Source organism: Humulus lupulus, chromosome 4 (assembly GCF_963169125.1).
Source record: "Humulus lupulus chromosome 4, drHumLupu1.1, whole genome shotgun sequence".
Classification (NCBI taxonomy): domain Eukaryota; kingdom Viridiplantae; phylum Streptophyta; class Magnoliopsida; order Rosales; family Cannabaceae; genus Humulus; species Humulus lupulus.
In genome coordinates, this window is record NC_084796.1 from 212,993,612 (window position 1) to 213,020,947 (window position 27,336).

A 27,336-nucleotide genomic window follows, 5' to 3' on the forward strand; every position below is an offset into this window, starting at 1 on the left:
ATATATTATATGTTTAATGTAATATTATATATTATAAGTGGATTTTAAATAAAAGTTTCTTGCTAGTTTTTAATAAAAAAAAGTCATTTGTTGCTAATTCACACTAGATTATATTATATGTTTAATATCATATTATTCTAATAAGTGAGTTTAAGTTTAATCAAATTTTATTTAAATTATAAAATGTATGATTTTATTATTTTTAAATAATTATCATCGTAAAATATCTCAAAAATATCAAATTTTAATTTGTTTAATTATTTATTATTTTTAAATAATTATTATTGTAAAATATCTCAAAAAATTTCTATTTTAATTTTTTTAATTATTTATTATTTTTAAATAATTATCATTGTAAAATATCTTAAAAATTTTCTATTTTAATTTTTTTAATTATTTATTTTATTTTATTTAAGTTTAAGTGTTTACAGACTACCGTTAAATATAAGAATATTCTATTAAAGTTAACATTAAAAAAAATAAAAAATCATTAAAACCAAGAATTTTTGTTATCTAGACACTTATTATATAGAATAGATATATATATATAAGATATGTATATAAATATATATTTATATATATATTATGATAATTCTTATATAGAGTTTCACTTTAAGCTCTACCGGTTGGGTTCTTTAGTGTTCTCGACCCGTGAACAGTTTTTGACGTGATTTTTTTTAAGACCATGTATATTGTAGTTGTTTAGAGCATCTGCAAATTTTTAGAAAATTTCGAATATTTTACAGTACCGAAAACTAGGTTAAAATATGTTGCTTTCCACGCACATAAAAAAAATTAGTCACACGTGCAACATATTTGAACCTAGTTTTCGGTACTGTAAACTATTCAGAATTTTCTGAAAATTTGCAGATGCTCTAAATAGCTACAATATACATGTTTATAAAGAAAATCACTCCAAAAATTGTTTACAGATCAAAAATACGGAGAGCTCCATCGATAGGACTTAAAGTAAAATCCAATAAAAAAAATTCTGCTATATATATTTGTTTAAATGTTAAATTCAAATGAAAAAAGGAGTGGAAGTGAAAAGAAGTTTTTTGCAATCATTACATTTTTATTTTATTTTAAATTGTTATATAGTTTTTATACGTCTATCCTTTCTATTCTCTTTATCCTCCATTTTCGTTCTACTCCTCTTTCCCTCTCATTTATCGGATTTGATCGCCGGAACTGTTATCGTCCGATCGGTTCGCCGGCATTCCGGCGATCAGACTCTGATGACTCTCTGTGCGGACTCACTCACTGTCAAATTTCTTGGAAATTCGTTCCCCAATTCGAATTCGAATACAGTTCATATATTCTACAGAACAAGATCTCGGTTCTCAGATCTATTTTTTATTTCGATTTTCAGTATCTAATACTGAAATTAGCGATGGTAGCTATGGAATTCGCAATCTGGCGCTAACAATTACTAGTTTGGTTTGACTCTAATTTGATCCGTAGCTCTCATAACTTCGACTCCTAGGTTTTCAGTGTCACGTTTTAGGGTTTGTGGTATAAAGGGGGAGAAGAAATGTTCAGGAAAATTATTAAAGGAGGGCATCGGAAGCCATCCAAGTCAGAATCCAATGATGCTTCAATGTACGGATATGGACCGCCGGCGGGTCCGAATCGCAGTTCCGGATCGGTCACTACGACGAATGTGATTGTGAACCACTCGTCTCGGGCTGGGCCGGTCCAACCAGGTCCAATTTCGGTTGGGGCTGCTGGAGCAGTGGCGGTTCTAGCGCCTCCGGGAACGGTAGAGCCTCTTGCCTTGTTCCGGGATGTTCCGGTGTCTGATCGCCATAGCTTGTTTATACGAAAGTTACAGATATGCTGTTTTCAATTCGATTTCTCGGATACCCTGAAATCGGTTAGAGAGAAGGAGATCAAGCGTCAGAGTCTAATGGATTTGGTTGAGTTTATACAATCTGGGTCGGGTAAGATCACTGAGAGTTGTCAAGAAGAGATGATTAGAATGGTATCTGTCAATATTTTCCGGTGCTTGCCTCCGGCGTCACACGAAAATACGGGTCAAGAAGGCGGTGAGCCTGACGAGGATGAGCCGTATTTAGATCCGTCATGGCCACATTTGCAGCTAGTGTACGAGTTGCTTCTTAGATATGTTGTGTCTTCTGATACTGATACAAAGGTTGCCAAGAGGTATATTGATCATTCATTTGTGTTAAAGCTACTTGATTTGTTTGATTCTGAGGATCCAAGGGAGCGTGAATACTTGAAGATGATTCTTCATCGTATATATGGCAAGTTTATGGTTCATCGACCCTTTATTAGGAAGGCTATTAATAACATTTTCTATCGGTTTATATACGAGACAGAGAGGCACAGTGGAATTGCCGAGCTGTTGGAGATTCTGGGAAGTATTATTAATGGGTTTGCATTGCCAATGAAAGAAGAACATAAGTTGTTTCTGGTTCGAGCTCTTATACCACTTCATAAGCCTAAGCCGATTACTATATATCATCAGCAACTCTCTTACTGCATTACCCAGTTCGTGGAAAAGGATTTCAAGCTTGCGGATACTGTCATAAGGGGTCTGTTGAAGTATTGGCCAGTGACTAATTGTCAGAAAGAAGTTCTCTTTCTTGGAGAACTTGAAGAAGTGCTTGAGGCAACACAATCCGCAGAATTTCAGCGTTGTATGGTTCCCCTTTTCCGACAGATTGCCCGTTGCCTAACAAGCTTTCATTTTCAGGTTTGAGACATTCTAAATTCTTTTTGTTGAATTTCATTCTTTCTTAGCTAATCATTGAGATTTATTTTCCCAATTTGGAAACTATGCGTGGGATGAGGTTACTTTTGGTTTACTTAGCAATATTGTTATGAATCTCTCTGAATTAGTTCACATAATCAATTTATGAGAGACAAGGGGCTTTTAATGATTCTTTGTGTGTTTGCTTAATTGGTTTATGTTTCTTTCCAAATGGCTACTTTTGGTGCTGTATATGCTTTTGTTTCTTCAATTAATGCCTTTCACCCGAGCTCTGTTTGATAGCATAAGGTGTCGGAAAATGTTAACAAATAGTATAGTTTATCTTTATTCTCTTTGCATAGACTGCTCTTTTGTAATCCATTCAAAGCTTCAAGCTAGAACCCCTAATAAGCTTCTTTTTGGCTTTGATAAGTTATTCTAATCAGTCTTTAACGTTACTGCTAATGCAGTTCTTATGCGGGCGATACTCAGCCGAACAGGATAATATAGTTTAGTATCAATGGGAAAGTGGGAAACAACAACCTTGATTTAGATTTTGCTCATTCTATTTTCATTCTGAGACAAAAAAAGTGAACCATATTTCATGCCCATAAGATTATATTATTCAAATTGAATGAAATCTCGTTGTTTGATTCCATTTTGGTTGGTCAGCTTTGCTGGCAAGAACTTGACATTATGTAAATCAAATTGTCTGTAGTTTTTGGCTCTAATTAGGTAGTTAGTATCTAGGCTTTGCTTTTAATATTACAATGAATAAGATCTTGAATAAAGCTCCATCCATGAATATTTTCTTGGTAGGGAAAATTGTTGTGCATTGGAACAACAGACGTGTACGTATATCTGTATATGTTTGTTTATTCTTGTCTCAAACCAAGTTCGGTGCATGCATTACAGGTGGCAGAACGAGCCCTGTTCTTGTGGAATAATGAGCATATTGTGAGCTTAATTGGTCAGAATCGACATGTTATATTGCCAATTATTTTCGAGGCATTAGAGAAGAATATCCAGAGTCACTGGAATCAAGCTGTTCATGGGCTGACTGTGAATGTCAAGAAAATGTTCATGGAAATGGATGTGGAGTTGTTTGAAGAGTGTCAAAGAGAGCACGCTGAGAAAGAAGCCAAGGCCAGAGAAAGGCAAGAGCAGAGGGAGTTGACGTGGAAGAAATTGGCTGATGTGGCAGAACAGAAAAGAGAGGATGAAATGTAGTTTTTACAGTTTGACTCCAATTTTACTTCGGTGGGTATTCTTTTTTTTTTTTGCTTAGTTTCTTTATATTTTTTTGTATCTCCACTCCGAACAATTGAAAAATTCGGAGCAAGCAGCCATAAATGTAATTTATAATGTACGAAAATTTGTTAGAAACAAGCTGCAGATTAAGAATGATTATGTGAAAAATAATATTTTTGTATTTTGACTCCAGTAGAAAGGGTGTTCATTAATCTTACATTTTAACACCAGGCGTATGATTAGAACGAGTATTGTTTGTCATTAAATGTGCTTTTTTAAAATTTAGATGTGGATAATGTCCTCCAGCCAAGGATGTAAGCAATGAACTAACACCGTAGAAATAATTTTATAAAAACTATTACACAAACTTATTGGTCTATAGTTACTAATAACTTGAGCTGGTTTTACTTTAGGGATCAATGTCACTACCGTAGAATTGATAACCGAAAGATCGACTATCCCACTAAGACATTCCAACACAGCTTTAATGACCAGTGTACCAATATCAGCCCAATGAGTTTGATAAAAGATCGCACTCATACCATCTTCTTCAGGCTCTTATCCGACGACGGCATTGAAAAAACAGCATTATGAACTTCCTCAGCAGTGAAAGGGAGAAGCAAGAAATTGTTAATAACATCTGTAAGTTTCGGTTGAATGGTAGACAAAATGGCTGTGAAATCATCTTCAGTAGGAATAGAAGAAATAAAAAGAGAAGTATAATATGTTTCAATAATACTGAGAATGTCTTCTTGTCTGGTACACCAAATTTCATTTGAATTATATATATAGGCCTAGAAAATGACAAAACGATTCTATGTTGAGTTGTATTATAGAAAATATTGAAGGATATGAAACTGGAGTAAATATTTAATTTAATAAAGACTAAAGGAAATAATTAATTCCGTAGGCAGAATTAGTCATATGCAAACTATTATAGATCTCTTGATTTAGAACATTATATAAACAAAACCAGGAAGTCTAACAAATCACAGTAAATGTTGAATTTAAATAATATATATATATGTATATATAACTATGATGACCCCTAGTATATTTCAACACTATAGCTTGATTGATGCTAGACAATTGCCGTAGGATATATTGGATTAATTAACTAAGTGATATGAAGCAGGAAGAGGATAATATATCAGAGACTACTGTAGAAACAAAATACGAGAAGCTGTAGAAATATATAATAAACAATAAATAGTAAAGTAGATAGACAAAAACGAAAAACAAAAAACTTAAAAATACAAAATGCGATCTCATAAAATAGAAAATATTATCTCTAGAAAATAGTAGAAAACAAGACATGAGAAATTCAGTAGTTATGTTGCAAGTTTTAAAATCTGTAATAAGAATCCAAAGAGCATGAGAGCAAGTATTAAAATCTGCAATTAAACTAAGATGTAGGAATATACACCTTGAATAGTATTGGGTTGAAAGAATAGAAAGTAATTAGAAAAATATATTTAAAAAAATAAAAAAAGAAGAAGGAATATGCATCTTTTTCATTTGTAACAATTTAGTTTTTCTTTTAAAAAATATTTTCAAACTTAAATGTATTTGAAAGAAATTTTAAATAATTGTAGTCTTTTATTGATTTTTTTTTAAAAATAATCTTAAATATTTTAAGAACTAATAGAAAAATAAATTTTTAAATTTTTATAATTAAAGGAGTACAATTAGGTAGTTGTCAAAGTTTTAGAATAAAAAATATTAATTATTTTATGCAAATTGTAATAGGGGTCACGATCTAACAGTATCAAAAGAGAAAATTTTAACTGATCATATATTTTAAGAAGTACAATCTAATATTGTTAAAAGTTCACAGGACAACAATGATATTTATTCTTCATTTAATACTTTTATACTTTATTTCTTTACCCATTCTATGTGCGGCAAAAAGATAACTCCCACAAAATGAATTATATCTGTTTTATTATATTACAGTGAACTGTCTTTTAATTGTATAATGTTATATGGTCTTTTGATTATCTTCCGAAATATGATTATAATACTAAGATATATAGCTTTGTGGTTCTTTCTACTTGATACATAGTTGGTAGATTTTGATTGAAGTTACCAATTTACTATTTCAGCTTATTATTTAATACATTATCTCTATTGTTGTAGTTATTTTTGTTCCAATCACGAATTTGTTCCCTTGATTATTTTGTTTTCCAGCATTGGAACTGTTATATGAATCCTGTTAATTACTAACTTATTCTAATCTGTATTATTTTTATACTCTCCTTGGTGCTAGCAAATCAATTTCACAAAGTCAGCCTTATATTTTTTGTGATTTTTATGTTTCTACTTTTCATATGCCTATCACTACTGCAATTGAAAAAAATATTTGGGACTTCCAATGATAAGTGGTCGGAATAAAACTCCACTTTTTAGTACTGTTAAGGTTAAGGTTAGGTCAAAGCTTAGTTCATACAATTCTCGACTATTTTCATATGGTGGATGCGAGATCATTTTTAAGGAAGTTATTCAGTCTATGCCAACATATGTCATGCTGTGTTTCCAATTACCATCAAGTTTTTGTGATTAGCTGGAATCAATGATGTCTCGATATTGGTGGAGCTCTTCAGTTAATACTCGCTAAATACATTGGTTATCCTGGCATAAGTGTGCTTTCCTAAACAACAAGGGGGTTTAGGCTTTTGTTCATTTGTACATCATAACCAAGCACTTTTAGCTTCTCAGGCTTGGCGAATACTCATATATCCAAATTCTTTACCATCTCTGATTTTTAAGTCTAAATATTTTTGCCACAATGACTTTTTTCATGCTTTAGGTATTTCCTCGTACCCTTCTATGTCAATTTGTTTCTATTGTCTGTGTTTTGATCATCCGACACGTGGCAATTGAGAGTAATTAGCGACATGTCATGGAGTCCTCGGGATGCGAGGTCATTGATGTATTCTAGTCCGGCTGAATTGAGGGGGTCTCCAGGTGAGGCTATGACCCGAGGTCTTCTCTCAGGCGAGGGTGTCTTCTAGGGAGACCACATTTTAGGCCAGCCTTTGAAGTATGAATACCCACAGGTGAGGCCACGACCCGAGGTCCTGACCTCGGGGAGAGGATGTCTCCAAGTGAGATCATGCTCCGATGGCTCCTTCTCACTTGGCCATTCTTCAAGGCCACAACTCCGGTCCACGGGCCTAAGAGTAAGGCCAGGTGTCAATCACTACAGGTGTGGGCCTCGAAAGAATCGTCTGACAACTTTTGGTGATCCTCGATTAGTGATGTCGAGTTCGTACACTCGACAATCAACATTTCCCACAACACCGCCTGACACAGGCAAACGCACCCTGGCAGTCACAGATATGTTCCCCATAAAGTTGGTGTATGACTTTCTGCAATGGGCCCTGTAGGATCCGCATGGGCTATAGTCTTTATTGTATCACAACCCTTTGTGTATTAATTTAACATTAATACCTGGTATTAATGAAAGATAATTAACATTAATGATCTTAGCCTCTATAAATAGGGCTGGGGTATCTCCTTATAACATGTTCGGTTTTTTAGAGAGAGAAACTCTGTACTTAATGCAATACATACGCTGCCTGAGAATCACCATTGACGTTTGCTATCACAAGCTTCAAGCTCACTAAATAATAGAGATTCGTGGACTAGAGTTTTTTTATAACCTGAATCATGTAAAACCTTGTGTCTTTCATTGTTTATCTTTTAATCTCTCAGATTAAGTTGATAGTGAAAAAGACAGTCAACAGGTTCAATGGGCTACCCATTTACTAAATAAATTTCAATTACTAACATACGATACTTTTCTTAAATTTAAATCCATTAGATAAGGACAAAACTTACTTCTTGCCTCTCTATGAGGAGAATTTATTATATCTAAAATAGGAATCCTTTTTGTATGAACCTTATTTGTTTGTATCATAGTAGGTTTTATAGGTTATTTTCAAATTTTCCTCAATTATATAATATATTTACATTATTTAATTATATATTGTTTTTCTATAGTGGTCATACACAATAGTTTGTTTATTACAATTTATAATCATTCTTTTATGGCTTTTTGGTGGATATAAGATAGGTTGTTCTAAAAATAATTCTCTTATATAGTTGTTGTTGGGGAGAGTGAGATAACACCACCTCAAGAAATATAATCTACACAAAATTTGGATTGACATAGACTTAAAAAAGATTGAGAAAGAACATGCATACCCAAGTAGAACAATGACATTCTTCAACTTTAATGAAGCTTCAAAATCCTAGGTAAGATCACCACTTTGAGCAATTCCCTTGAGCAAACCAAACACAAATCAAGACTTATACATGCTACAAAATACTGTCCTAATACTCTATTTCCCAGCCACCATTGATGCTTGAGGCCTTCTCTTGAGGAAATGAGGATTGAGATTGAACAAGCCTTCACTCAAACTCAAGCACATTCTTGGAGAGTTCTTGGAGAAAACTAGAGATTCTTGGAGTTAGAGAGAGAGAGAGAGAGGGTAGAGAGAGATTGGAGAGAGTGATCAAGTCTCCCAAAATACTATTTTTTACCCTTATATACAGTAGGCACCATCATTATGTCTAACCAAAATCGCTAAACTTGAAAACACGTCATTTAGAGCATTTACGATATATCGCGTAATACAGTAGGCGATACATCGCTTGTTAGGGTTTTTGGAAACCCTAGCTTCAAGGCGATGTCTTGCCTCTTGGGTGGCGATGTATCGCCACTCTCTCTGACTTTGGACACTTCCAAAGGTCCCAAAATTGCTCCAAATGTCGCCAAACTTTTTGGGAACCCTTAGATACTCTCATGTATCACTTCGGACCCAAATTTGCATTTTTTAAATGCCTACAATTGTAACTTAAATTCACATCTTCATTATGCGAATTCTATTAAGTGTTTATACCTTGCTTGTATTTTAAAACTTATTATTTGTATTTGACCAATCATAACAATCCCCAACTTGGTTAAATACAAGCCACATTCTCTAGCTTAAACAATTTTGGTGCATAAAATAAAGTTTCTTTCGGTTTGAACTTTACCTTAGTGAAAATACCACAAAGTCTTATCAAAATCATTAGTTGCTTAAAGCTTGAACCAAGTATTCCATAACACCGGTGATACCTCACAAACCTCCACCACATCTTTTGTTTCCCTACTTTCTCGCTTAGCACTATCATGGCCATGTGCTCATCTCTTCATAGACTTTCTGAGGAGAAACTCCAACTCCCATGAGAGGCAACACCACCTTTAAGTCCAACTAGGTGAAGTTCTTACAACATATTTGCTCCCTTTATAGATGCTTGTTACACTCAACTAAACTTCATTAAAAGCCACAGGCTTACACCTAACTCGGTAGCAACCAACACTAACCATCTTAAATGGAACTCATCATAAATTTTTGTGGTGAAACTGTTCTCTTATCAATGACTTGTTCTTACCCATTGAACTCTTTCCCTTGATTTGTACAAGTTGAGAGTTGGGTTTCCATCATTGGTGAATCTATTATTCTAGGAGTTTCATTCTCATCCCTTTTGAAGTAGAACTTACTAACCTTCTCACAAGAGACTTTGTAAATGGATTCGTTAAGTTCTCACTTGTCTAAACAAATGATGTAGTATCCTAGATTTTACTTAGCTAGATAGTAGTAGTAGTTAGTATTAGTTTGTAGTATGTTAGTTTCCGTGGATTTTGGTTCAAGCCGAGACTTAGTTGGAAACTCATAGCAACAGTTATGGATTTTATAAGTTTAATCAATAGTTAGAAATATTAATTATAACATAAGTTTTACTTAATATTGCTGGTCTTAGAAATATTATTTATTATAACCTAAGGTTTAGATATAATTAATAAGAGCATGATACTTGTCATAATCATGTTTATTAAGGATTTAAGTATTTTTGATGAATAATTTAATTAAAAGAAAGATCTAGAAGCTCTAGAACCTTCCAGTAGCTGTTAGGATCACGTTTTGACTCAGTCAAAGCTGTTTATTCAATTCAAAATATGCTGAAAAAGTACAAATACGTGTTTGATATATCAACGTATGCCGATATATCGCAACTATAGGGGCCGATATATCTCCTACGGGAGATACGGAAAATATGTCGACTTCACACGAACGAACGAACGGGGCTCGGGAATATGGGGGAGGCGATATATCGCCTATAGGGGGCAATATATCGACTCCAACTCACATTTTTGGAAGTTTGTGGTTTTAAATTTAAAAATAGCCTTAACCACTTGGACCTGCCTTTGAACGATTTTGACCGAGTTCTGGGCATGTGTTGAACGAAAATTCAAATCTTTTTCATTTTATATTCATTTATTTATTCAAATTAAAAGGGGTTAGTTTCACTCCTTGAACTCTATAAATAGGACCTAGTACTCAACCATTTTCTTCATTCTTCAAGCATTCTTCAGAGCCTCTAAGTTGCTAAGGTTACTATAGAGAGAAACACTTGGGTTTTTGGGTTAAAAGCTTTATCATTCTAAGCTTTTCTAAACATTTGGGAAGTGAGATATAGTGTTATTTCAGTATCGAGGTATAGATCAAGTCATAGTTATCCAAGGTATTCTTATCCTTAAGTTCAATTCTTCATGGTTCTTTAGTTTTCTTTTATTTTCTTTTAGATCCTAACTCTTGTTTATGATTCTTGGTTAGGTGTTTAAGTTTCTTTTGAGTAAGTTTCTTCTTTGATGGGTTAGTTCTCTTTTTAAAAGTTTTTTCTTTAGAAACTCACAATTCTTATTGTTGGTTTTAGGAGTATTCCAAATCTCGTTCTTGTCTCCATATCCCGGTTTTTGGTAAGGAAAATATGATATATTACATGTGTTTATATGTTTATGTTATGATATGTTTTATGCTATAATATGTACATGTATAAATATGTGTTGTAGTCCTTGGACATATGACTTGCTTAGATAGCAAGCCCCAAGAATATGTTTTGTAGTCGCTTGGGCATATGACTTGCTTAGATAGCAAGCCCCAAGAATTTTTATCATTTTCATGGTTTAGAGTTATGATTTACCCTACCTCGATTAGTAGACAGAGGACCTAGATGCGTTATCATATACAACCATGTGATCTAACCTACCTCGATTAGTAGATAGAGGACCTAGATGGTTTTATCACATGCCATGTTAATGAGTTAATGACCATTAATATTGTAGTCCTATATGTTATATGTTTTTATAGTCATATGTTTTATAGTATATGTATATGATATAATCTTATGTTTATGATTTATGATATATGTTGCTAGTAGATTTTCCTTGCTGGGCATTAGGCTCATTCCTTTATTTTTAGCTTGATGCATGAAAATGAATATGGAAGGAGGAAAGATCATGGCAGCTTTGCTTGTGTGTTGAGGATGAATAGATTGAATGGACTGCGTGAACGATCGAGGATGACATTATTTTTAGGTCTTTTGAATTATGTTTCTTTTGTAATTCCGCACTTAGTTTTTTTTTAAACAATTGATTGAAGTTTATTGTTTATGTTCTTATGTATTAAACAATGGGTACCCATACCATATTTTATATTTTAATATTTTACTTTGTATTTTGCACAATATTTATTTTGAGGTTTTAAATAAAGTTATGTTATTTCTTATGTATGTTTCCCAAAATAGTAGCTATGTCTAGTAGTTTTAATGGTCCAAGGTTTTAGAAATAGTTGGGTCATTATAGTTGGTATCAGAGAAACAATTCATATGCATGAAATTCTCATTGATACACACGCACAAGCTCCGAATCTAACTGCCAATGTAAGTGTTTATGTTTATGTTATTAGCTAACATTTTAGCCATTATGTTTTTAGCTAAGAATGGATGGAGCCTTGACCTATGAGGATATCTGAGCCATTAAGGCATTGAAAATGATTAGAGAGCCAAGGAATACAGTAGGAGTGTTTGAAAGAATTACTCAGAGATTAATCTTATTCCACAAGGAGATAGTTCATCTTCAGACTACTAAGCAAATTATGATGAGAGCTACGGAACAATATGCCCTAGTAATTAGGCTTTTTAAAGATTTTCCTTCTGTAATTTCAACATTAGAAGAAATATGGGAGACTATAGATGATGATGATGATGAATTACCGGTAGCCATGAGATATTATTTTCTCATACTTAGGTTCACCTTTAAGTTGGAATTTCAATTCACTAATGAGCAAAAACATAGAATCTTTATGAATCTTCCCCAAGGAAATTTTGAGGCTCAAGATAATGATTAATATGAAGAAATAGACAATGACATGTTAGATGAGGGTCAGATGTAGAAGATCCTGATTTTTAGATTCACCCTAGTTATGTTAGTTTATTTATTTATTATTTTTGCATTTATGATTGTACTTAGTGAAAACCTTTTTCCAAATGAATATTATTGTTATTTTTGAAATACATGTATGAGGTTTGATTTTTTTTTTTTACAATCATAATAAATAATGACCAAGTTCGGTGGGGGTGGATACAAATCAATATATCGGGTTCTATATTGAGAGTTTAGGGGGCCACAGTAGTGGGAACTAGGGGTGCACACGGGTCGGATTTTCGGGTTTCGGGCTCATCGGGTTCGGGTTTTGCGGGTTAAGAAAAATGGTACCGAAACCGATCCGAAATTTTCAGGTTTTTTCGGGTTCGGGTTCGGGTTCACTCGGGTTCGGGTGTAATTTTGGGTTTTCTGGGCCATTTGTGATTTTGGGCCGAAAATCACAGATTTGCAAAAATGCCATTTTTTTACACTTTTTTTTCAAAAATACCATTTTTTTTCAAATATACCATTTTTTTTTCAGATTTCAGGTTTGATTTTGGGTTGGGCTGAGCCTATTGGGTTTTGGGCCGAAAAGCTAAAATTTGCAAAAATACCATTTTTTTACACTTTTTTTCAAAATACCTTTTCTTTTTTCGAAAATACCATTTTTTTTCGGATTTCGGGTTTGAACCCGAACCCGAGGCTAACAAATTTTCAAACCCGAACCCGACCCGAATTTTGTCGGGTTCGGGTCGGATTTTCACCCGATTTTGACGGGTTTTCCCAAAAAACGGGTTTTCGGGCTGCGGGTCGGGCGGGTTTGCGGGTTTTTCGGGTCAAATGTTCACCCCTAGTGGGAACGATTTTACTGATCCCAGCCCTCCCTTAATATGGATAACTTTGGAACAACGATGAGTTTTGAGCCTGAGAATTAAGTCATATAGGATGATTAGAAACAAACTTAGAAAATAAAAAAGATGGCTGATTTTCTAAGTATAGAAACACACCCTAATTCTAAAGAAGGCTTACATAATTTTTTTGCATAAGAAATCATAACTAATAGGTCCGAGTTATGTTTGCTTAGATTAAGTCTTGCCTTAGAGCCTATTAGGGTAAGTTCTAACACGCTTTTTCTTGACTGTTAGAACTTTGCTGAAGATGTCGCTCAGAAGATCTGCACACACAGCCAACAATGCCTCCAATGCCGCCCATGAGACTAGTGAAGCCCCTCCAGTTCATAGAAGGGGAGCGCGTGCTACCAATGTTGCTGCTAACATAAGTGCACCACCTCCGGTTGACAACACCGCTGAAATTGTCTGACTACGACAACAAGTGGAAGAGCTGTTGCAGCAACAACGACAACAAGCTCAGCCGCAGCCTCAGACTCAACCTCCACCGCAACCGCAGCCTCAGCAAATGGCTCAAGCACCCTAGCAATTAGGTCCTTATGGGGGATGTCCAATGGAAAACTATGTGCCTTACCCAGCTCTAAACATAGAGCCAATCTACGAGCAGTTTCGTAAGTAGCACGCTCCAAACTTTGAAGGGACAACCAACCCCTTTGAGGTGGAAGAATGGCTTAGGAATGTAGAGCCGATCCTAGCACACATGAATCTCTGCAACGCAGACCGCATATCCCGCGTTTCATCTCTTCTAAAGAAGGATGCTAGAATCTGGTGGGATTTAGTTCAGCAGACTCATGACATCACCACCATGACATGGACTAGATTTGTGGAGCTCTTTCACAAGAAGTACTACAACTCAACAGTCATCGCTACAAGGGTAGAAGAATTCACCAGGCTGAAGCAGGGCAACTTAATGGTAGCGGAGTATGCACGACAGTTCGATTGACTAGCCAAGTTTGCATAAGAGTTGGTCCCAATCGATTTCCTGAGGGTCCACCAAGTTTGTTAGGGGACTCAGACCAAAAATTGAGCTAGGAGTCAAGCTAGCAAATCCTGGAACCACTACTTACGCCGATGCTCTAGAAATGTCTATAGAAGTGGAAAGGTTTCATGCGAATGTTAGCAAGGAGGAGGCCAGTAAGCCTGAACCTAACCAGTAGAATCAACCTTAGAATGGTCGGAACCACAATAACAACCATCAACATAGCAACAATAATGGCCAGAAGAGAAGGCATCCTGATAATAAGCAGTCCGACAATGATAAAAGAGCACAAACAAACAATGGAGGCAATAGGTCAGGTTATGTAGAATACTGGCAGTGCTCCAAATGTCAAAAGAAAAATCTTGGTGATGTTACAATTGTGGTCAGGAAGGTCATCGGACGAGGGAATGTCCACAGCTCGAGCAAGAAGAGAAAAGGGACAACAAGGTGGTTCCTGCTAGAGTCTTTGCCTTGATCCAGTAAGAGGTTGGTCACAGGTCAGAATCCTATCCTCAGTAATATATGTTTAGTATTATTTGATTCGGGAGCAACACACTCGTATATCTCATTAGAAATGATAGAGAAATTAGAAAAACCTTGTGAAAGATTTAGAACTAGGTTTGTGACAGAATTGCCATCGGGCAAAGTAGTCTTATCATCATGGATAGTACGAGGCGTACCAATCAAAATTGAGGAAGTAGAACTAGAAGGACACCTGATAGAGCTAAAGATCAAAGACTTCGACGTGATACTGGGCATGGATTGGCTAGCAAGGCATGACGCAACCATCGACTGTAAACGCAAGAAAGTGATGTTCGAGACTCCTGACGGTCAGAGACTTTGTTTTATGGGAAAGGTTTCAGGACTACGGACACCACTTATTTCTTCTCTCAAAGCTCAAAGGATGATTGTGTCACACATTCTTAGCCAGCGTCACGGATGTGGTAAAAAAAAACACCACTAAAGGTTGGAGACGTCTGCATCATAAAAGAATTCCCATAAGTATTTCTTGACGACTCACCAAGGTTACCGCCGACTCGGGAAATTGACTTCACAATTGAGCTAGTACCGGGAACCGAGCTTGTCTCAAAGGCACCATACCGGATGGCACCAACCGAACTCAAGGAGTTTAAGACACAGCTACAAGAACTTCTGGACTTGGGTTTCATTAGACCAAGTCATTCGCCATGGGGAGCCCCAGTTCTATTTGTGAAGAAGAAGGAAGGAAGCATGCGGATGTCTATAGATTACCGCGAGCTGAACAAGGTGACAATTAAGAATAAGTACCCGCTACCCCGGATTGACGACTTGTTTGATCAACTGCGAGAAGCGACTGTGTTTTCAAAGATTGATCTACGGTCCGGGTATCACCAACTCAAGGTATGGGAAGACGATATTCCCAAGATAGCTTTTAGAATTCAATATGGACATTACAAGCTTTTAGTTATGTCTTTTGGTCTTACCAACGCTCCAGCCGCATTTATGGATTTAATGAATCGGGTCTTCAAGAATTATTTGGATAAATTCGTCGTAGTGTTCATCGACGATATTTTTGTAACGCCCTGGTTACCCCAGAACAGTTACGGTGAACGGTGGACCGGAAATTTGACTCGCTACCCGAGTCCTTTGGTCAAAAATGTGCTTTAAGTGTAATTAACAGGCTAAGGTATAAAACCAATAAAAAGGAAATGGATATTTTCACTACAAACTGCTCTGCAGAGCTAATCAAAATGTTTACAAGTTGTTCTCAGTACAAAATGATCACTACTGTTTTAAATTTACAATCCCGCCGACCTAAGCGGAAAAATTAGGGTAAACCCCGTAGTTCCTCTGAGAACTCCATGGCCGTGGTGGTCAAGCGGCCGCATATGTACACATCACCGCCTAAGCTCTCTACTCAAGGCTAGGTGAGCTTTTCTTTTCCTTTACCTGCACCACATAGCACCCATGAGCCAAAGCCCAGCAAGAAAACATAACACTATACATAAACATTATCAAATGATTATCATCATAATCACACTGAGCATAAAGCTTTCAAACAAGTGAGTGAACATCACATGAGGTCCTGATAAACCATACTGAGTGACTGTCAAGCACGTCATTGTTTCAAATGGGAGAGTGGCTGCTAGGTAAGCCATTAGCCTCCAAGCGCTTATTTCATTCATCGACCCTCGAGGTCGGTCTGGCATTAATGCTCTTTGAGTCATTCAATGCTGATAGTCGATTAGATCTAATCTTTGTTGGCTTGCGTTAACACGCTAAGACCGTTCTGACTAATGAGTTAGTGCAACGTGACCAGTGCCCAGTACCACTGCCGAACCTGACTAATAAGTCACAGCTTCACAGTTGTGTAGAGTCTAAGAACTTTACTTAGCTAATTATTTAGTAGTATTATAGTATGTATAGTATTATCTTTGTAACTGTGGATTTTTGGTTCAGACCGGGAATTATTTGGACACTCATAGTAGTACTTATAGAATTTCTAAGTTTAACCTATAGTTTAAGAATATTAATGTTAACCTAAGGTTTGATTATATGACTGATATTAAGGATAATATTTATTATACTATAAGGTTTAGATAAGGACCAATAGGATTTTAAGCACATGTTATGAATGGGTGATTAAGGATTAAGTATTTTGAGGATTTAATTTAATAAGGGTAAAAGTTTGAATGCTATAAGGTCAGTCAGCAGCTTTGAATACGTTGAGGGCTTAGTCAAGGCTGTTTACTCCATTCAAACTTAGCTAAAAATGTGTAATTTCGTGTTTAATTAATCAGCGTGTGCCGATATATCGCAGCACGTAGATATGGAAAACACGAGACGATGCACGACTGCCTCGGGCATACTGGCCCAGGCGATATATCGCCTACAGGGGGCGATATATCGCCCCCTTCAGTATGTTTTGAAAGTTTTTGAATTCTTTTTCCATTCAACCTCTTGATAAGTCCAGCATCTTTTTGAACGAGTCTTCAGCCTCTGCTGAACGATTATTCAAATTATTTTCACCTAAAAAGCTATTATTTTTATTCAAGTAAAATCAAGATCCTTTCATTCCTAAACTCTATAAATAGGACCTAGTACCCAGCCATTATTCATCTTTTGCTCTAAGTTCAGAGGCTGCAAGTGCTAAGTGAGTGTGAGAGTGTAAACACCTGGTTTGGGGAAATCATAAGCTTGATCCTCATAAGCTTATCAAACACTTTGGGAAGTAAGGTTCTATAGTATTTTAGTTTGTGGTGTAGATTGGTCTTCCAAGTCTTTAAGGTAACCCAAAACTCTAGTTCATTGGTTTTATGTTATTTTCTTTCTCATAGCCTTCTACTCAGTCTTCTAACCTCATTCTTATTTTGGTTAGGAAATCTAAGTTCTTGAGCACATACGTTTCGGTGAGTATGTTTCTCAATGGTTTAGTCTTCCCATTCCTTTTCATCTCTTTTTCTTCATTAGACTCACTCTTTTTCATAATGGTTATTAGGAGTGTTCCAAAGTCCCAACGCTGTCCACATATCCCGGTAACTTTGGTAAGGAAAATAGGATAGAAATGCATATGTTATATGTTCTATATGTTATCTTATGTTTCTTATGTTATGATAAGTGTTATGATATGTATGTTTGTAGGCTTGGGCATATGACCCATATGACTAACAAGACCCCAAATAGATTATGGGCATATGACCTACTTAGCTAGTGGGACCCCACTAATCTCATGGGCATATGACTTGTTTAGTGTATGGGACCCCAACTAATAATGGCCATTATAGTATGTGTATGTAATAAGTGTTATGATATGTCTTTATGTTTATGAACTATATGTTAGATTTTCCTTGCTGGGCATTAGGCTCATTCCTTTTGTTTATATGTGCAGGAAAATAGATGTAGTGGCGGTAAGATTCGTGGATGCTTGGAGATTGTGTATCGATGATGAATGGAGTCAAGGAGTCGAGAGTTCGATTTCGATGATGTAGTCATTTATTTATGGTCTTTATATGTATTTTCCGCACTTACTATGTAATCCTTTTATTTTATAAATCATGTTATGTTTTGTTTTTTTTAAACAATGGGATCCCATATCCTTCTTGGTATTTATGTAAGTAACTCTTATTTCTATAAGTTTTCTAATAAAATTATGGTATTTTCGCAAATGTAAGTTTTAGTAAGAATTTGTATGTATAGTTTCGTTAATGGTCCAAGAGTCTAGAATAGTTGGGTCATTACAAGTTGATACTAGCACCTTTGCCAAATCTGACTAATGAGTCAGTACCAAGCACAAGTGAGCAACATTTGCTAAGTATACCACATTCCATCCATGCCCATATTTACACAACTAACATGCCTCATGAATATCCATGCATGTCACACTTGGGGCGCAGTTTTCTTACCTTTGATTTGAGCTAGAGTGAACAAAAGAACGACCCTTGAGAACGGTTTAGCTTTTAGTCCTTTAGCGGTTACCTAATCATAACACATATAGGATACCATCAATAATCATGATAATAAAGGGTTCTCAAACCATTATATAGCCTCCAAGAGATTAATCCAAACTAATCCAAGTAGTAAGGACACTCTCGAGGCCTAAAACTAGGTTCCCGGGGTCAAAACGAGCAAACGGGGCGAAAACAGGGCAAGGGCTGCGGCCCTAACACCTTGGGCCGTGGCCCCCAGGGTTCTCTGAGGCAAGGGCCGCGGCATCCAGCAAGCACAAATTCTCCACCTGCTTCTTTAGGGCAGGTCTGCGACGCCCCAAGAACAGGGTCGTGGCCCTTCACCCTGGGCCATTCCCAACCGCGTTTTTAACACTCCAAAGCCTCCAAAATCATACCTAAACATTACCCAATCATCAAAACAAAGTTCCCAAGCTTCCCCATGCATCAAAACCCTCAAAATCCAAGGTTCAAACGAATCGAAAACTCAACAATTCACAAAATCAATTCAAAGCTTAGAAACTCGGAAAAACTCAAAACTTAAACTTCGATTACCTTCAATTGGGTTATTTTCCGTCAAATCCTTCGGTCAAGAAGCTTCTAATCTTTCCTAGGATCGCTATGCCTCGATCCTCACTTGATTTCGACTCGTAGAACTCAAGATTTCGTCAAATATGCTCCGGGTGGCGAAAATGAACTAACGAAGGGGAACAAGAGGTTTTCTATCGTATGTTCTATCTGATAAGCTAATTCAAGCTTAAGTAACCTCAAATAAAACCTAATGCTCGAGGTCCTGAAAACACCCCCGGGGACATTATAGTCAAAACCTCTATAATTTCACCCTGATCTCAAATATTCCCAATTTATCATCAAATAAACATTTCTATTACCCCAAAATTGACCCCGTTATGACAAAACCGCTAATCCACTAAAAATGACCGTCTCATGCCGAATAGCTCGAATATATCTCCATAATAATGGAATCTCATTCACAAATCACATCATGCATCCATTTACACAAATTACCCTCAACGGGCCAAATTATCATCACACCCCTGTAATTAGAAATATGGACTCACATGCATGCATTTCACATCATATTATAATATAATCAACATGTACATGCATATTATCAATTAATAACATAATTAAGCAAGTATGACCCTCCCGGCCTACTATTCACGCCGTTAAACATATCGGAGAATTTGGGGCATTACAACTATCCCCTCCTTATTGAAATTTCGTCCTCGAAATTTACCTGAACAGCTCGGGATACTGACTCTGCATATCTGAGTCTAGCTCCCAGGTCGCCTCCTCGACCTTGCTGTTCCTCCACAATACCTTAACTAAAGGTATTGTCTTATTCCCGAGGACCTTGTCTTTTCTGTCAAGTATCTGAACTGGCTGCTCCTCAAAGGAGAGATCTAGTTCGAGCTCCAGATCTTCGTAACTCAGAATATGGCTCACATCAAATACATACCTCCGAAGAGCTGATACATGGAACACATTATGCACGGCAGACAACGCCGGAGGCAAGGCCAATCTGTAAGCCACTTGACCAATCCTCTCTAGGATCTCAAATGGACCTACAAATCTAGGACTCAACTTGCCTTTCTTCCCAAACCTTCTCACCCCTTTCCATGGTGAGACTCTGAGGAAAACATAGTCTCCTACCATGAACTCCACGTTCCTGCGCTTGGGATCTGCATAGCTCTTCTGTCTACTCTGAGAAGCAAGCATTCTAGCTCTAATCTTCTTAATAGCCTCACTGGTCCTCTGAACTGCCTCAAGACCTAAGTATCTCCTTTCTCCTGTCTCATCCCAATGGATGGGAGATCTACACTTCCTACCATACAGCATCTCATAAGGTGCTACTCCAATGGTAGATTGGTAACTGTTGTTGTAGGAGAATTCTATCAAAGGTAGATACTTACTCCAAGATCCACCAAAATCCAGCATACATGCTCTTAGCATGTCTTCCAGAATCTGAATTGTCCTCTCAGATTGCCCATCTGTCTGAGGATGATAACCTGTACTAAACTTCAACTGTGTCCCCATGACTTTCTGCAAACTCCCCCAGAACTTGGAAGTAAATGTGGGGTCCCGATCTGACACGATCGACCTAGGTGCACCATGGAGCCGCACGATCTCTTTCACATAGAGATCTGCATACTGATCAACTGTATATGTAGTCCTCACTGGCAGAAAGTGAGCTGACTTGGTGTAGCGATCCACTATCACCCAAATGGAATCATGCTGACCAACAGTCTTGGGCAAGCCCACCACAAAGTCCATTGTGATGTCTTCCCACTTCCACTCTGGGATATCCAGAGGCTGCAATAACCCTGCCGGCCTCTGATGCTCAGCCTTGACCTGTTGACATGTCAAGCACTTAGCCACATACTCTACTACATCTCTCTTCATCCTCGGCCACCAATATAATGATCTCACATCCTGGTACATCTTCGTGGTGCCTGGATGCAAAGAGTAAGGTGTAGTATGAGATTCATCCAGAATCTCTCGCCTCAATGCAGTGTCTAACGGAACACATATCTGCCCTTTGTATCTCAACAAGCCTGTCTCAGACACTGAATAATCTCTGGACGCTCCAGCCAGAACATCCTCCCTGATCTTAATCAGTTGTTGATCACTCAACTGACCCTCTTTAATTCTCTCCAACAGTGTAGACTGTAGCGTAATGTTAGCCAACTAGCCCACCAGCAACTCTATACCAGCTCTGGTCATATCATCTGCTAACTCTCTGGCTATCAGCCTCATGCCATGAATCTGCCCCGGACCCTTCCGGCTTAAAGCATTAGCTACCACGTTGGCTTTCCCTGGGTGATATAGAATCTCACAATCATAATCTTTTACTAACTCCATCCAACGCCTTTGCCTCATATTCAGATCTTTCTGGGTGAAGAAGTACTTCAGGCTCTTGTGGTCTGTATAAATCTCACACTTCTCTCCATAGAGATAATGCCTCCAAATCTTTAAAGCAAAAACCACTGCTGCCAACTCCAAGTCATGAGTAGGATACCTCTTCTCGTACTCTTTTAGCTGACGATAAGCATAAGCTATTTCCTTCTCTGATTGCATCAAAACATAGCCCAAACCCTGATGAGAAGCATCACAATAAATCACAAACTTCTCCTGGTCCGTTGGAAGACTCAGAATCAGAGCTGTAATCAATCTCTGCTTCAGTTCTTGGAAGCTGTTCTCACATTTATCTGACTATACAAACTTCCGGCTCTTGCGTGTCAGCTCAGTCAAAGCACTAGCAATCTTCGAGAACCCCTCCACGAACCGCCTGTAATAACCTGCCAATCCAAGGAAACTTCTAACCTCAGAAGCATTCTTTGGCCTTGGCCAATCTCTGACCGCTTCGATCTTTGCTGGATCTACCTTAATCCCCTCCTTACTGACAATATGTCCAAGAAAGGATACCTGAGACAACCAGAATTCACACTTCTTGAATTTAGAAAACAACCTGTGTTCTCTCAGTCTCTGTAGAACCAACCTCAGATGCTGCTCATGCTCTAACTCAGTCTGAGAATATACCAGGATATCATCGATAAAGACGATCACAAACTGGTCTAAGTAATCCTTGAACACTCTGTTCATCATATCCATGTTTATGATTTTACTTAGCTAGATAGTAGTAGTAGTTAGTATTAGTTTGTAGTATGTTATTTTTTATGGAATTTTGGTTCAAGCCAGGACTTAGTTGGAAACTCATAGCAACAATTATGGATTTTATAAGTTTAATCTATAGTTTAGAAATATTAATTATAACATAAGATTTAATTAATATTGCTGGTCTTAGATATATTATTATTATAACTTAAGGTTTAGATAGAATTAATAAGAGCATGACACTTGTCATAATCATGTTTATTAAGGATTTAAGTATTTTTATGAATAGTTTAATTAAAAGAAAGATCTAGAAGCTCTAGAACCTTCCAGCAGCTGTTAGGATCACATTTTGACTCAGTCAAAGCTGTTTATTCAATTCAAAATATGCTGAAAAAGTGAAAATACGTGTTTGATAATCAACGTATGCCGATATATCGCAACTTTAGGGGCCGATATATCGCCTACAGGAGATACGAAAAACACGTCGACTTCGCACGAATGAACGAACGGGGCTCGGGAATATAGGGGAGGCGATATATCGCCTATAGGGGGCGATATATCGGCTCCAACTCACATTTTTGGAAGTTTGTGGTTTTAAATTTAAAAATAGCCTTAATCACTTGGACCTTCCTTTGAAAGATTTTGACCGAATGTGTTGAATAAAAATTCAAATCTTTCTCATTTTATATTCATTTATTTATTCAAATAAAAAGGGGTTAGTTTCACTCCTTGAACTCTATAAATAGGACCTAGTACTTAGCCATTTTCTTCATTCTTCAAGCATTCTTCAGAGCCTCTAAGTTGCTAAGGTTACTATAGAGAGAAACACTTGGGATTTTGGGTTAAAAGCTTTATCATTCTAAGCTTTTCTAAACATTTAGGAAGTGAGATATAGTGTTATTTCGGTATTAAGGTATAGATCAATTCATAATTATCCAAGGTATTCTTATCCTTAAGTTCAATTCTTCATGGTTCTTTAGTTTTCTTTTATTTTCTTTCAGATGCTAACTCTTGTTTATGATTCTTGGTTAGGTGTTTAAGTTTCTTTTCGGTAAGTTTCTTCTTTGATGGGTTAGTTCTCTTTTTAAAAGTTTTTTCTTTAAAAACTCACCATTCTTACTGTTGGTTTTAGGAGTGTTCTAAATTCCGTTCTTGTCTCCATATCCTGATTTTTGGTAAGGAAAATAGGATAGATTATATGTGTTTATATGTTTATGTTATGATATGTTTTATGCTATAATATGTATATGTATAAATATGTGTGTAGTCCTTGGACATATGACTTGCTTAGATAGCAAGCCCCAAGAATTTTTATCATTTTCATGGTTTATAGTTATGATTTACCCTACCTCGATTAGTAGACAGAGGACCTAGATGGGTTATCATATACTACCATGTGATCTAACCTACCTCGATTAGTAGACAAAGGACCTAGATGGTTTTATCACATGCTATGTTAATGAGTTAATGACCATTAATATTTTAGTCCTATATGTTATATGTTTTTATAGTATATGTATATGATATAATCTTATGTTTATGATTTATATGATATATGTTGTTAGTAGATTTCCTTGTTGGGCATTAGGCTCATTCATTTATTTTTAGCTTGATGCAGGAAAATGAATATGGAAGGCAGAAAGATTCATGACAGCTTGGCTTGTGTGTTGAGGATGAATAGATTGAATGGATTGCGTGAACGGTTGAGGATAATGTTATTTTTAGGTCTTTTGAATTATGTTTCTTTTGTATTTCCGCACTTAGTTTTTTTTTTAAAACAATTAATTTAAGTTTATTGCTTATGTTTTTATGTATTAAACAATGGGTACCCATACCATATTTTATATTTTAATATTTTACTTTGTATTTTGCACAATATTTATTTTGGGGTTTTAAATAAAGTTATGTTATTTCTTATGTATATTTCCCAAAATAGTAGCTATGTCTAGTAGTTTTAATGGTCCAATGTTTTAGAAATAGTTGGGTCATTACATATGAGATCGATATGATTCCACCTTGAATTAATTGTCTCACATATTCATGTCTTAGACTAATATGTCTAGACTTTCCATTGTACACACTATTATATGCTCTAGCAAGTGCGGATTGGCTATCACAATGTATTGAAATTGTTGATACCATATCCGGTGTTAAAGGAATATCCATCATGAGATTCCTAAGCCACCTGGCCTCTTTGCCAGTTGCTGCTAAAGCTATAAACTTCGTTTCCATGGTTGAGTGTGATATACATGTTTGATTTTTGGAGCCCCATGAGATTGCCCCTCCTCCAAGAGTAAACACCCAACTGGTGGTGGATAGATTATCTCCAAATACTGATATCCAATTAGCATAAGAATATCATTCAAGTATCTTTGAATTTTTTTTATAGTGAAGACTATACTCTTTGGTACCCTTAAGATAACCAAGAATTCTCTTAATAGCTTTCCAATGCTTGATACTTGGATTGCTAGTAAACCTACTAAGTTTACTAAATGCATGTACAATATTCGCTCTTGTGCAATGAACGACGCACATTAGACTTCCTATTGCACTTGCATATTCCAATTGAGTCACTGCTCTTCCTTCATTCTTTTCAAACTTCATGTTTAAATCAAATGGTGTATGTGCCTCTTTGATTTTGAGATGATTGAATTTGTCAAGCACTTTCTCAACATAATGGGTTTGACTCAACACAAACCCCCACTATTCCTTCTAACTTTGATACCTAGAATGGTATCCACCTCTCCAAGGTCTTTCATTTTAAAGTTAGAAGATAGAAACCTCTTCGTTTCCATTATTCCTTTCATGCCATTACTCAAAATCAACATATCATCTACATATAGACACACAAGTATGACAAAGTGACCAAAAGTCTTAGAGTATAAGCATTTTTCTGCATTATTGTGTCTAAATCCATTAGAAACAATGACTTTATCACACTTCTCATGCCATTGTTTTGGAGCTTGTTTCAAACCATATAATGATTTGACAAGTCTACACACTTTATGTTCATTTCCTTGAAGAACAAAACCTTCCAATTGTTCCATATAGACCTCCTTCTTGAGATCCCCATTTAGGAATGTCGTTTTGACATCCATTTGGTGAACATGTGTTCGAAGATGCGACAAGTGCTAGAGATTTGCCAAGATACCCTGAGCAGATCCAAACGAACATACTCAGATGCAAAGCCCGTGGCCCTTTCCCATTTGGGGAATTGATCTCATTGGTCGGTTGTCAAAAGGAAAGGGGGGAGTACAATATGCAGTGGTAGCAGTGGATTATTTCACCAAGTGGAACGAAGCCAAGCCACTGGCAACCATCACTTCCAAAAAAAAATACTAGACTTTGTTGTGCAAAATATAATCTGCAGATTTGGTCTACCCCAGAAGATAGTATATGACAATGGCACCCAATTTGACAGCCAACTGTTTACTGATTTCTGTGCCAAGCATGACATCACAAATTTTCTGTCTCAAAGACACTCTAAAGAATCGTCTAGAAGAGGCTAAGCAAAACTGGCCTGAAAAAGTACTTAAAGTACTCTGGTCATATAGGACTACCAAGCGAACAGCTACTGGAGATACCCCATTTGCACTTGCATATGGATATGAAGCAATGCTGCCAGTAGAATAACTCCACCATCTCACCAGCGTACAACATATGCCAAAGATTGTAACCACCAACTGCTGGCTGAGTCCTTAGACCAGATTGAGGAAAGACGCAAAAAGTCCAACATACGCCTGGCTGTCCACCAACAAAAGGTTTACTGGTACTTCAAGTTAAGGAATGAAAGTTTGACGTGGGTAATTTAGTCCTGCGAAGAGTATTCCCAGAAACTCAAGATGCTTCGGCAGGATTGCTAGGTCCAAGCTGGGAAGGTCCTTAACAGGTTACGGAGATAATATCGCCTGTCACGTACAAGCTAGCACGGTATGACCAGGATCTTCAGTTAGTGCATGTCCCCCGTTACTAGAATGGGTAACACCTAAGAAGGTATTGCCAATAAAGAATACTTTGAAGTGATCGTTGATTGGCCGATACAGGCACAAATTGCCCCTACCATCGACCAAGCCAAAGTTAGCTTTATTAATTACACATGGGCACGATTTTCCCATTTATTGTAATAATTAATATTTATGAATGTAAGCTATAGTGTAGTGACGCAACTTGTATGGTTAATTTTTAATAAATAAGACACGAATTTTGTCCATTTTTACAAGCACTACTTTACAATGATTACCTTTCTAGATAGTGATCTATGTCACAAATTATCGGCAATGTACGAAACCTTTTTAGGTTTTGGCAAACACAAGTGGTCCCGGACAGGTTATTACGAGCAACTTTGGTCAATTATCAAGTGACCAAGAGGATAACCCATGTGTTATGAATCCTGCTCGGTTACTTGTGTTGGATTAGCTTATACATGATCTTTATTTATTTTCATGTATATCTAATATTAAACAAATTAATACGAGATAGCCTAAAACATGTTTCTAAAATTGAATTCCAGAGAAACAAATAATATAATACTTACAGTATACGCAGTGGAATTAGGAGTCCTCCTTCAGTTTCTCTAACTCTTGTAACCTTTTTGTCGCAGAGTATTATCAAGAAACTGAACCGATCTTCTATTTTCTTCACAATCTTCCAATGTATCCTTTGAACCACCTAGACTAGTGTGGGCAATTCTCAACACATGAGACAGATATAGAGAGAAGAAGAGAAAATAACAAAGAGGTTTAGAAAAGGACTTGTGTTTAGAGAGAATCTAAACTATCAGAAAATCTGACTTGTGACTTATCAAATTATATTTTGACTTCTCTCTAAGCACTCCTTTTATAGACTTAATTAGGCCATTTAATTTAATTAAAAAATCAATAAAATAACAGCCATTTTGAAGCCCTAGGTCGAAATTATCATGGGCTATAGGCCCGTGAAATTTTCCATTTGATTATAAGCCTAATGGACTTAAAATCAAGGTCTGTATTATTTTCTATTGATTTAATTAATTAAATAATTATTTAAATCCTTTATCAAATTAATTATTTATAATTTGAACCTTGATTTAAACTTATTTATTAATTTAGATATCAATTTATCTTAATTAATAAATCTGCCATAATTTCTCTTTTCTTCTCAAAATTACACAACTCTGTGAAACTATCCAA

At 36.4% G+C, this 27,336-nt stretch overlaps 1 protein-coding gene across 1 annotated transcript; it reads left to right on the forward strand.

Annotated features, from left to right (window-relative positions):
* The first annotated feature begins 1,090 nt into the window (after positions 1-1,090).
* Positions 1,091-4,148, forward strand: LOC133831180 (serine/threonine protein phosphatase 2A 57 kDa regulatory subunit B' beta isoform-like). The gene is made up of 2 exons (XM_062261384.1): positions 1,091-2,719; positions 3,632-4,148. Exons 1-2 carry the CDS (start codon positions 1,535-1,537, stop codon positions 3,944-3,946), a joined length of 1,500 nt encoding a protein of 499 aa, XP_062117368.1. The 5' UTR covers positions 1,091-1,534; the 3' UTR covers positions 3,947-4,148.
* Positions 4,149-27,336: the final 23,188 nt, after the last annotated feature.